The sequence below is a fragment of the Trachurus trachurus genome, assembly GCF_905171665.1.
Source record: "Trachurus trachurus genome assembly, chromosome: 7".
Classification (NCBI taxonomy): Eukaryota; Metazoa; Chordata; class Actinopteri; order Carangiformes; family Carangidae; genus Trachurus; species Trachurus trachurus.
This window is the reverse complement of record NC_139901.1, coordinates 29,537,968-29,549,576: the sequence shown is the minus strand read 5'-3', so window position 1 is coordinate 29,549,576 and position 11,609 is coordinate 29,537,968. Positions and strand designations below refer to the sequence as shown.

At 39.6% G+C, this 11,609-nt stretch overlaps 1 protein-coding gene across 1 annotated transcript; it reads left to right on the top strand.

Annotated features, from left to right (window-relative positions):
• The first annotated feature begins 266 nt into the window (after nucleotides 1-266).
• fkbp1aa (FKBP prolyl isomerase 1Aa) lies at nucleotides 267-7,439 on the top strand. The gene is made up of 5 exons (XM_083975240.1): nucleotides 267-366; nucleotides 495-542; nucleotides 3,222-3,334; nucleotides 5,914-6,088; nucleotides 6,479-7,439. The coding sequence occupies exons 1-4, from the start codon at nucleotides 330-332 to the stop codon at nucleotides 6,043-6,045; spliced, it is 330 nt and encodes a 109-aa protein (XP_083831366.1). The 5' UTR covers nucleotides 267-329; the 3' UTR covers nucleotides 6,046-6,088; nucleotides 6,479-7,439.
• The last annotated feature ends 4,170 nt before the right edge of the window (nucleotides 7,440-11,609 follow it).

Here is an 11,609-nt window from a genome sequence, read left to right as displayed (position 1 = left end):
CATAATTCCTAATGAGTTCCTTCATAGTTCTGATGAGTATGAATCCACAATGTAGAAAATAGTAGAAAGAAAAACATTGAATGAGAAGGTGTGTCCAAACTTTTGAGTGGTAGTAGTGTATGTATACACTATATTTATGTGTAAATATATAAAGGCCTAATAATATAATAGGTTATAATAGGTATGTGCCTCCATGGTGACTGGGTGCCTTTCCCCCCCATCCATGCCCACCCACCGCCCGCCCGTCAGCAGCAGCAGGCCGCCTCTGTCTGCTGCTGCTTCCGCTCGCATTGTGGGGAGGTAGAGAGGAAGGATACCGAAGAGCCAAAATGGGAGTAGAAATTGAGACCATAACTCCGGGCGATGGTGAGGAGGAGGATGATTGCGTCCTTGTCTGTGTTATTTTCCCCCAAAATATTTCATTAAGAGTGTCTGTCTCGTTATTAAAACACGCTTTTTCCTCCTCATTTTCCCCCTCCTCCTTCGTTTTCCAGGACGGACATTCCCGAAGAAGGGGCAGCGCGTCGTGGTGCACTATGTCGGTGAGTGACTGAGAGAGAGAGCCGTTGGTTGGGAGAAGCTGGAGGATTTTTTGGGCCGTTAATTTAAATGCTTTTTATACCTGCACGTGACACCTGTATGTTCCATGGTTACATTAACCGTTAAAGGACGCCGGTGTGCGCGTGAAGTACAGAACCCCCAGGAGAAACCGTTAACAGACGTTTTTTTTAAGCTGTTAGCATCCAAGCTAACTTAACGTCCAATGCAATGTTAAATAAATTGCCTCTTGTGTCTGGGGTCGGCTAGCGATGGTTTAGCCGCGCATTTATCTAGTGTGTTGTGTCATTTAGTCTACAATTAACATGGCAAGTGTCTTTATTTATTATTCTATTAATCATTTAAGAGGACCGGAGCTAAAAGTCGAGCTAACGGAATCGTAGCCGCTGTCAGCCGGCTAACGTAACGTCGGCTAACTAGCTAAGCTAACCATAGACATGTATGTGTCTATGAAGCTAACCCGTGATGCTAGCCGGCTAACGTTAGCTCTCAGTCAGTAACCGTTAGAAAGCTGCAGGTTTGCAGCAGATTCGGGGGAAAAGCCACTAACTAACTACTTTTCATTTAACTATAAATCTGAGGTGCTTGTGCTTTAAGGTTTTCCAGTTTTACTTACTTGGTCGCCACATTTTCATAGACAACTGTACTTTGACTGAGAGCTGCAAAATCTCTGCAGGATAAGCTCATACATTGCAAGATTATAGGCTACTGTTAGTAGGTTACTCCCCTCCAGAAAGTTGTGTGTGTCTAGGCTGCATGAGTCCTTTTTATTTTATTTCCATGTTTCCGTGTTTGATGAGTCATTTACATCAGATAGTTATATAAATGGTGCACCTCTCAGGATTTCCCCCATATGAAGTTGTTTGAAATTACATTACAGGCTGAATTGTGAACATATTTCTCAGTTGAAATGAACTGAAAAGCAATGATGTATTTAACAAGTGCATAATGACTTACAACCATAGACTGTAAGCTTACAACACAATGCATCAATATTAATTTGAGTCTGTTTGAGCAAGTATAACGATATATACAGTGGCATTCAAAAGTTTGGGCACCCCTGGTCGAAATGTCTGTTAATGTGAACAGTTCAGCAAGTGGAAGATAAATGATCCCCAAAAGGCATGAAGTTACAGATGACACATGAACAATATTTTTTATTATAAGTTTCATCTTTTACATTTTCAAAATGACAGAAAAGGAAAAGAGCCCGCAGCAAAGGTTTGGCCCCCTGCATAGTTAGTAGCACCTCCTTTGGAAACTATCACAGTGTGTAAATAGTAAATATCTTGTCTGATACCTTGGTCAAAGTTATCTGAGAGCCTCCCATTCTTTTGCAGGCTGCTGCTTTGTTTCTGCTTTTCACTTTAAAATTGTAGAAAACTAAAATAATAATACACTGATATTGCTTAACATTTTGCAAAAGAGTGTTTCATGTTTAACTCTATGCCTTTTGGAGATAATTTCATCTTCCACTTGCTGAACTGTTCACATTTTGACCAGGGGTGCCCAAACTTTTGCACAACACTGTAGGCCTATATATTTTTTTTTAAAGAAGAAAAAAATAATAACTTGCACCCTAATAAACAAATGCCATCCCATACAGATGCATATCATATGGTTGTTAAGCCACAGATAATCACATCCACTTTAATGATCAGATTGAGCACGGCCGAGGCAGAAACAAACACTGTGCTCACTAATTCATCTGCGCTGTTTGTGTTGACGACACATCAGCCTGATTCCTGCAGACAGCTGTTGGATGGCGTTAGCGCTCCAGCAGGGACAGACGACGATGTCTCCTCCACCGACAACAACACAGACCCAGAGCTTTATTATATTAGTCTGTCGTCCTCTAAACCCACGATCCACCACACATCCTGGGTTGCAACAACGGTCCTGTGACCTGCAGCTTTGTCCACGTAGACTGTTTATGTCATAGTTTACAAGTCTGTTGTGCGTCAAAAACAGAGAGATATGCAGAAATAAAATTGCGTTTCAGATCCTTACAGCCCCCCTCTGAATATATCACATGGTTTCATATTTCACAACTGCTCGTGGGCATAATGAGACGAAATTATCATACATTTTTCACAAAATAATAGGTCTATTGAAAATCCATAACCTGGAAATAGGTTTCTGTTGCAGCACTTTATTTTTCTTCTTTCCCATTAATCATCTCCTGACCTCTCAGCAGTGTGAAACTCTGCTTACACACCGATACTTTAGGATTAACAATCCAGTATTTTATTGGCACTGACAGTTATGAATATATATTATATTACATCATTTTTGATAGTAAAATTGCATTTTCTACACATTTGAATACAGGATTTTTACATTACTGTATTGCTGCATTGTGTTGGTATTACTGTGGGTTTCAAGTACTCGGTTTATTCATGGTACCTTCATACTGTATTATCCACTGTATATGTATCATTGCATTTATTGTATTCAGTATATTTTATTCTATTCTAAAGCCTGACCAGGGACAAAGACTGCAAATTAGCTGAAGCTGGACGTCTTGCATGCATCGCATTTTCCATTTTTTGTGGCAATGTTGTATGTATCGTCCCTGTTAAATAAACATTAAATAAATAAAATAAAATAAATCACAAATTCACTGACCTGCTTCCTCTGTCTGTTGTTTTTTTTTTTATCAGGCACACTGGCAGATGGGAAAGTGTTCGACTCTTCGCGGTCCCGAGGGAAGCCGTTCAAGTTCAAGATCGGACACCAGGAGGTTATCCGTGGTTGGGAAGAAGGAGTAGCCCAGGTGAGAGGAGCGGGATTGTTTGTTTTCCACTTTAATTGAAATGTTCGGGATTTCTTTGCTCTGACCCTTGTGCTGGGGATCGCTGGTTCAACTCCCAACTGGGACGATCATTTGCTGTGCGTCTTTTCCCGTATTTCCTCCCATACCTCCACTGCCCTAAAATGCCTGAATACATTTAAAAAGAAACGTTCCTGCGAAGATTATTAGCAGATATTACACACGCCTGCAAACTAACACAATTTGATTTGTGACATTGAGGCAAAATATAAGCTGTCCTCAGTTGACTGTCTGACAGTCCTGTAGTAAATTATTCATGAAGGTGCTGATGTTCAGTTTGTGTTGAGACTGTTGCAGGTTGTAGTTTGTGGTGCTGTGTTTCTCTTATTTAGTCTGATAGGCTGAACAACATAACAAACCATAAACCATACAGTTAAATCAATAATGTAAAACATTTAACAGCAGGGCCTAATGAAAACATCATGACCTTTAATGAAGGCAGGATCCATTGTATTAGAGCTTCAGCTATTATTTGATTTTATGTGCTTATTAAAGGTCCATTGTGTAATATTTGGCAAGGTTTATTGGCAAAATCTGAATATACTACCCATGAATATATTAGTATAAGTGTGTAATCGTTATAAAATAAAGTTTGTTTGGTTTTCGTAGCCTTATAATTCTTCCTTTAATTATACATATAGCAAGGGTCTTGCTTTAGAAAGTGTCGCCATGTTTGTACGGCAGCCTGAACGGAAAATCCAGCCAGACAGAGCAGAGCACGCATAAATAAACTAAACCAACTAAGAAGAAGGAGGAGGAAACGGCAGAGATTGTAAAATTAATGGCGGTTAAAACAAAAACACACACCCGCCAGTGGTCGATGGAAAATTTTGAACTGCAGTTCCTTTGCCACAGAGTTTATTTCTATAGCTAGTAGCCTCTATAGCAGGAGTATCAAACTCATTTTAGTTCAGAGGCCGGACCAGTAAAATAATAATAGCATGATAAGCTACAATTAAAAAGAAGAACTTTTCCCTTTGTATTATAAGATGTTTACAGTTAATGAACTATTCTATTACAAAACTGTTCTGTCCATCTTGTCGGGGTTTATTGCTCATCATCCCGCTAATTATAAATTGCGGTTGAACAAGCCTAAATCTGCGCTTGTGTCTCTCCTACTGTCTCTCACGGAGCTCTGCCCCGTCTGAAAGGTGAAGGAAGCCCGTATGTGGAACGATAATTTGATTTTCCGCCTCCTTTTACATCTAACAGGAGGGACAATACCTGACAGTGATATTCTCAGCTGCCAGGATGTGCAGCTTTTTAAATGTTGCTTAAAAGTATAATATGTAGGAATTACCCCCCATCTAGCGGTGCGGTTGCATATCGGAACGTATTCTTGTTGACGAGAAAGCTTTCATTTGTATGCGGGTGTGATTCCACTTCAGTGAAATACGTATTTATGAAAGCAATATTTGATTTTTGCTAATAAAAAGCCAAATAAGTTACATACTGGGGCTTTAAGTTATATTTTTATACTAAAAACCTAAGGCAATTACTTTTAGTCCAACTAGGCATTACTTTTTTCATGGCCGGTGAAAAATACAGTATGTTTGGACGGTAAATTTTTGGAGGTCACTAGCCAATGGCAGATGAGATAAAAAGTAAATTTTACACCCTGAGTTAGTTGGTAGAGAATACACCGTCACTTTGCCAATGGGGTTAGCACGAGTGGTTTGTTTCTCCCTATTTTACACACTGGACCTTTTTAAAGGGATAGTTCACCCAAAATTCAAATTGCACTCATTATCTGCTCACCCTCGTGTGGACTAAGGGCTGGGAGAAGTTTCAGAGTCCTCCGTGGCTTCTCTGAGTTACAGGGGGTCTCGCCATAGCAGTGCATGTCCATATAACGGTTGCAAATGGATACCAACTGTCTTCGTAACAAAAAGACACACCAAAAAACATCCAAATACCTCCATGCTGCTCGTATGTAATGTCAGTCTTGTATTGAAGCCCCGAAATGCGAAATTGTCCCGAAAAAAATTAAATAAGTCTATATTTCAAGCTTGTTTTGTAGCAGAAGCTCCTCTTCCCGGTTCGTCCAATTTGGACGGACATACGAGCAGCATGGAGGTATTTGGATGTTTTTTGGTGTGTCTTTTTGTTATGAAGACAGTTGGTATCCATTTGCAACCGTCATATGGACATGCACTGCTACGCCGAGACCCCCTGTAACTCAGAGAAGCCACGGAGGACTCTGAAACTTCTCCCAGCCCTTAGTCGACATGAGGGTGAGTAGATAATGAGTGCAATTTGAATTTTGGGTGAACTATCCCTTTAAGGAAAATATCCAAACGTTCACTGGTTTCGGCCTGTGAATGGAGGATCTGATGCTTTCCTCTGTCACCTCTGAAGTTATGCATCGACATCAGAGTTTATCAGCAAAGTGTAATAACTTAGAAAACAATCATCAGACTAATCAGTAATGAAAACAACAATGTTACATCATATGAGCTGTGTGTATTGAAGCCTGTTCACCAGCAGTAAACCCCGTCCGTCTCGCCCCCCCCCCTCCACAGATGAGCGTAGGTCAGCGGGCGAAGCTGATCTGCTCGCCAGACTTTGCCTACGGCAGCAAAGGGCACCCGGGGATCATCCCACCAAACGCCACTCTCACCTTCGACGTGGAGCTGCTCAGCCTGGAAGCCTGAAACTCGTGCACTCACTTTGTTGAATTCCACTCAAACTTTCAGGGTGAGAAGCTTTTTTTTTTCTTTTTTTCTTTTCTATAATCATTGTGCGCTGCGTAGGCGAGCTAATTGTGTCTCTTTTAGAGAGTCTCAAAGAGCCAAAGTGATGGTTATGTAATGATAAACGACATCGGGTTATTCTTCATTATCTGCCGCCAGCCCATAAAGCCTCCAGCTCTTTTCAGCGCTGCGATGACATTTAAGCACTACACATGTACAGCGACTGTAGGTTTAGCCCTTTGTAATTTACTCTGTGCTGTTCAGAGATTAAATGGTACGAGCGTAACAAGCTTAGGTCTGTTTATGCTCTAATCCCTTCTTCCCTCTCCTCCCTAATCACAGCTTCTTTTTAAAGACACGTCTTCTTCCTCTCTTTCTTTCTTTTCCTCCGCAGGTTGACTCCTATCTCGGGAACATGGAGGAAAAACGTTACCAGATGATTCCTGCTCTTGATTCCTGCATAGGACCTATTCACTAGTTCACTCTCCTTTTTTTCCATTTCGATACATATTATGTCATCACTTGCTTTAAAACTTTATCCTTCATCCTATTCTTTAGATTCCATACGATAATAAGTCATAGGCCATCCCATCCCATCCCATCCCATCCCATCCCATGTATTCTGTCAAATTATGCTATGTATTTTTGTATTTTTTTTTTCCCGTTTTTTTGTTTTATTTGACTTAAAATTTTGCAAATTGTGTCTGCCATCAGGACCAGGTTTTAGATAAGTGTCAGAAGTGTTGAATCAATCTCATTCCTGTGGCTCTGTGGCCTTTTACACAAAAAGAAAATTGTATGAATTGCGGGTAATGAATTGTCTTGAATAAAAAATAAGAATAAATTGTTGTTTGACACAAATGATATTTCTATGAATGAGCTTTGTGCTATTGCTTATTTGGCGAAATTAGAAGAAAGAGAGAAAGACAGAGAGAGACAGAGGAGAAAAAAAGTATGGCATACATTGTAAACCAGGGATTTTACGAGTCAAGCACATTTAGCCCACAGGTGTCTGCAGAGGTAGATTTTTCATTGTTTATAAACTGCAGCGTCAGTTCTTTAATTTATACGTGTTAAATGACTTTACGCTCTGACATTAACAGCTGGACACATGTGTCTTGTTGGTTGTTTACAAAAAAAAAAAGAAAGCCAAAAGAAAGAAGGTCTTATGGGAAAAAATATATATTATTTGGTCTCTGGTGAAAGGTTTCTACAGTAAACGTGCATGGTGAGTTCCCCCACGTCACAGTCTGTGATGCTCTTAATTTGAAGGAGTTGTGTGTAACAAGCTGTGGATGTTGTAAAAGGTCTGTTCATTACTCTGAACACATTAAAAAGAGTACTTTTAACACAAACTGCTACTTTTCCTTCCCTTGGCTGAATGTAACTCATGTTTTTAACCTTAAAATGGAAAAATCTATATCATCCCCCCCACTGATTGATGGGTCCTGTAACGCTGGTCTACGAGGTGAAAACATCAGAAACGAAAGTAGCTAATAAAGGAAAATTAAATCCTGAATGTTAATTGGCTCCAGTTTCCAAGATGGAACAGTTAGGTAATAATTACATAATAGTAAAACTTAGTGAAGATGAATGTACAAGCTTCCATGTGGGATCATTTTCATTGCTCTACTGTATTTAAAGGGATACTTCAAAAAAATATTGCCCAATCCCTATAGTCATAACAGTAGGTTTGTTACCTTTAATTGTCGGTGCAAGCTATTTTTAGAACGGCGGAGCAGAGCCGCGAGCTGCTCAGAGCTACGCTACGGAGGCTCATTATGGGATTTCTTGGTTTCCCACATCAAATACACAATCCAACAACTCCACAACGCTCTGGTGGACAAGTTGTGACCTGCAGATTCACCACGCTATGAGATAATAACAAAACGTTACCAGACAGAGTTGTTTTAGAGGGAAATGTAGAGACTGCTGCTGAAAAACTGCCCCCAATGGGAACGCACATCAGCGGTTTTGCATGAATTTCCCTCTAAAACAACTCTGTCTGGTAACGTTGTGTTATTATCTCATAGCGTGGTGAATGTGCAGGTCACAACTTGTCCACCAGAGCGTTGTGGAGTTGTTGGATTGTGTATTTGATGAGTTTGATGAGGGACACAAAGAAATCCCATGAGTCTCTGTAGCGTAGCTCTGAGCAGCTCACGGCTCTGCTCTGCCATTCTAAAAACAGCTTGCACCGACAATTAAAGGTAACGATTGAACCTACTCCTAAAACAGGGATTATGGCAATGGGCCAATTTACCAAAATGTTGAACTATCCCTTTAAAAGTTATGAGGCATCATGATCAGACAAATACACTCCCCTGTGTATAGATAATTATAAACCTTTATCATGAAATATCTTGAAAACCTTTAGCCAACCAGCACTTTTATCACCTGTTCTCTAATTCATCTAAGAATTAGCACATTTTCGGTGTATTAATTGAACGATATTATCAATAAAAAAGAAGACGTATAGAAGGATCTTTTATTTTTCCAAGAAGAGAGGAAACATCCAGGGCATTTTTTCAATATTCAGTTCACTTGTGCAGTTGCACTGATTCAGTTCCTTTGCGTCTTCAGTTCAGTTCAGGCCGATGGAAAGTCTTAAGTTTCACACGTCGTCCAGGCTATGCAATAACTAAGAGTAGAAGTAGAAGGAGAGAGAGGTGACATCAAGCAGATCAATCGTAGTAGTCGCTCCGGAAACCAATAATTGAAAATAAGAAACTATAAGTGTGAAGTTCAAATGCTAGAATATGTGCTGCCTTCGAACCACAGATGGATGACACTGGTATTTTATTAATGTAGTTTTTTTTTTACACCAACAGCTGTTCTGCGTGAAGCTGAATTGTCGACTGAACTAGTAAAACCTCACTGGAAAGATCCCTGAAAGCTAAAAACATTGCTTTTTTTTCTTTTCTTTTCTTTTTTTTTTGCATAATAAGGCTGACATTGGTAACCATATACACACTGTACATCAGAGTTACAAATGAGCCGTCATTTCAGTCGACGCACACACACAAAAAGAGCCACTTGATGTTATTATTATGACACTTAACTGTATGTACATCCTTTATTATAACCCAAACTCTTCAAGTGTTTTATATATATATATATACAGTATATATATAGTCTGAACGCCTCAGCTGTGCAAAGATCTTTTCGTGTGTGTCATGTAAAATTTGAAAATATATCACAGTATCAAAAGACATTTTCTTCACAAATCCAGTAAAACAAAACACTGCTCTGCTTCTGGATCATAAACTACACTGCACTGCATGTTGAATCTCATCTCTCCTGTCGTGGCCTGGAAATCTGGTCCATATTAATGTCCTGCACGCACACACACACACACATATACACACACATACACACATACACCCACCTCAAGGCTTTATTTTTAGATCCAAACTGCAACAAATGGCTGACCTGCTGAAAACATAGAAGCACAGCGCCTTGTATTTCTCTCAACATCATCATCTCCTTCATGTCAGTATTATACGACTCTATACAAAACAAACTGCAGATCTGTATTGTTCTTTATTTCCAAAACAAACAAACACAACTAGTGTCCATGTTTCAGTTCAATGTCTATACAGTTTGTTTGTTTTGTTTTTAACTCCCATTGGTAAAATATCAATGATTTTGTCTGTTCTGCACCTGAGTACTAGAATACTATATGATCTACTTTTCACAAGGTAAAAGTCTGAACAGCTTTAAAACATAGTGTCAAGGGTGGAAGTGCAAAATTAAAATCCACTTTGCCTATATGCTCGGTGTGCTCTGTAAATCTATGAACTGTTTCTGTAAGTCATGTTAAATTATTTATTTATTTATTGGTTGGGGAGGATGTTATTAATGCTAAATAAATAAATCAATTTCCTATAATTTTCTTTTAGAACATGATGATAAAAATAGAGAAGCATTCACTTTTTTTCTTCTTTTTTTTTTTTTGATAAACTGAATATTTTAGCCCAGATTAATCCAGTTTGGGCCTTTATTTTAATTCAAGCAGGAGAAACCCCGACCCCAACATGCAAATTGCAATAAAGAGAAAACCACTGAAACTGCAGGCATTAGCAGTAAGTATATCTGAGTACTTAAAGTATTTCATAATGCACAACTAATCCTTTTGTTCTCTAATAATGCAAGGCATGACCACGAAATCACAAGGGCGTTGTGTAAAATCTAAAAAAAAAACGGTAACCCCTTTAATTTACAGGCCGCTAATAACGTGATAATGCCAAGAAATAGCCAAGAAATAACAGTCAACTCAATTCCATAGTAATGTCTTGTTTTTCATCAAGGCAAAAGACTACACATGCTTTTCATGCTTTGAATTTTTTGGGAAAGGCCAGAATTTTTCTCCACCAAGTCGCTGCAATTGACCGTTACTTCTGGGCTATTTCTACGCAATCAATCGTTATTTCTTGGCTACATTTCTCAACATTACTATGAAATTGACCGTTATTTCTAGACATTATGACAAATCACTTGTTATTTCTTGGCTATTTCTTGACATTGTCACGTAATTAAAGGGGAATTGCTGTTTTGTTTTTTTACAATCTGGACCTTATTTCTAGTATAAAACACGATCATTTACTCACCCAGATAACTTTGGTGTCATTTCAAGTCATTCCAACGAAATTAGCTCCAACTGAGAGCCGCGTATATCCGTATAATGTCTAGAGTCTACAGGGCAGCAGAATGCAGCCTCTAAATAACACATTATCTGCCGCGAAGCTCGTTCATTTCACCAATATTTAGTTCTGATAGGCTAGTGCTATTCCCCTCTGAGTCCGGGGTTAGCTGTTATCAACATCCGGGGTCTGTAGGTTGACCTACTGACCTCTGACCTGGATGATGGATCATTCCACTTCGGCATTCGGGTCCATTTTTATCTCAACTAGACGGAGCTTTAGTGAGTCCAGGTTGAGGAGAGGAAGCCTGTGGAAGCTGAACTTCATCCAGCTGCTCATTTTGTTCTGACAAGTTGGAAACACGCAGAAACGAACCGTAGCATTAGCGGTAGCAACAAGCCTCGCCGCGCGGCGGTCGGAGATGACATCATCCAGGTCAGAGGTCAGTAGGTCAACCTACAGACCCCGGATGTTGATAACAGCTAACCCCGGACTCAGAGGGGAATAGCACTAGCCTATCAGAACTAAATATTGGTGAAATGAAGGAGTTTCTCTGCAGATAATGTGTTATTTAGAGGCTGCATTCTGCTGCCCTGTAGACTCCATTATACGGATATACGCGGCTCTCGGCTGGAGCTCATTTCATCACAACCACTTGTAATGACACCAAAGTTATCTGGGGGAGGAAATGATCGTATTTTATGCTAGAAATAAGGTCCAGAATGTAAAAAACGGCAATTCCTCTTTAACGGCCTGTAACTTAAACAGCTACCAAAAAATCTTTTTAAAGCGAGAAACATCCAACACATCAGCGTGTGGCTGCGTCTGTAGGTCGGGAGGTTGTTGTCTGAAAGTTGTGGGGTAAAAAAAAAAAAAAAGAAG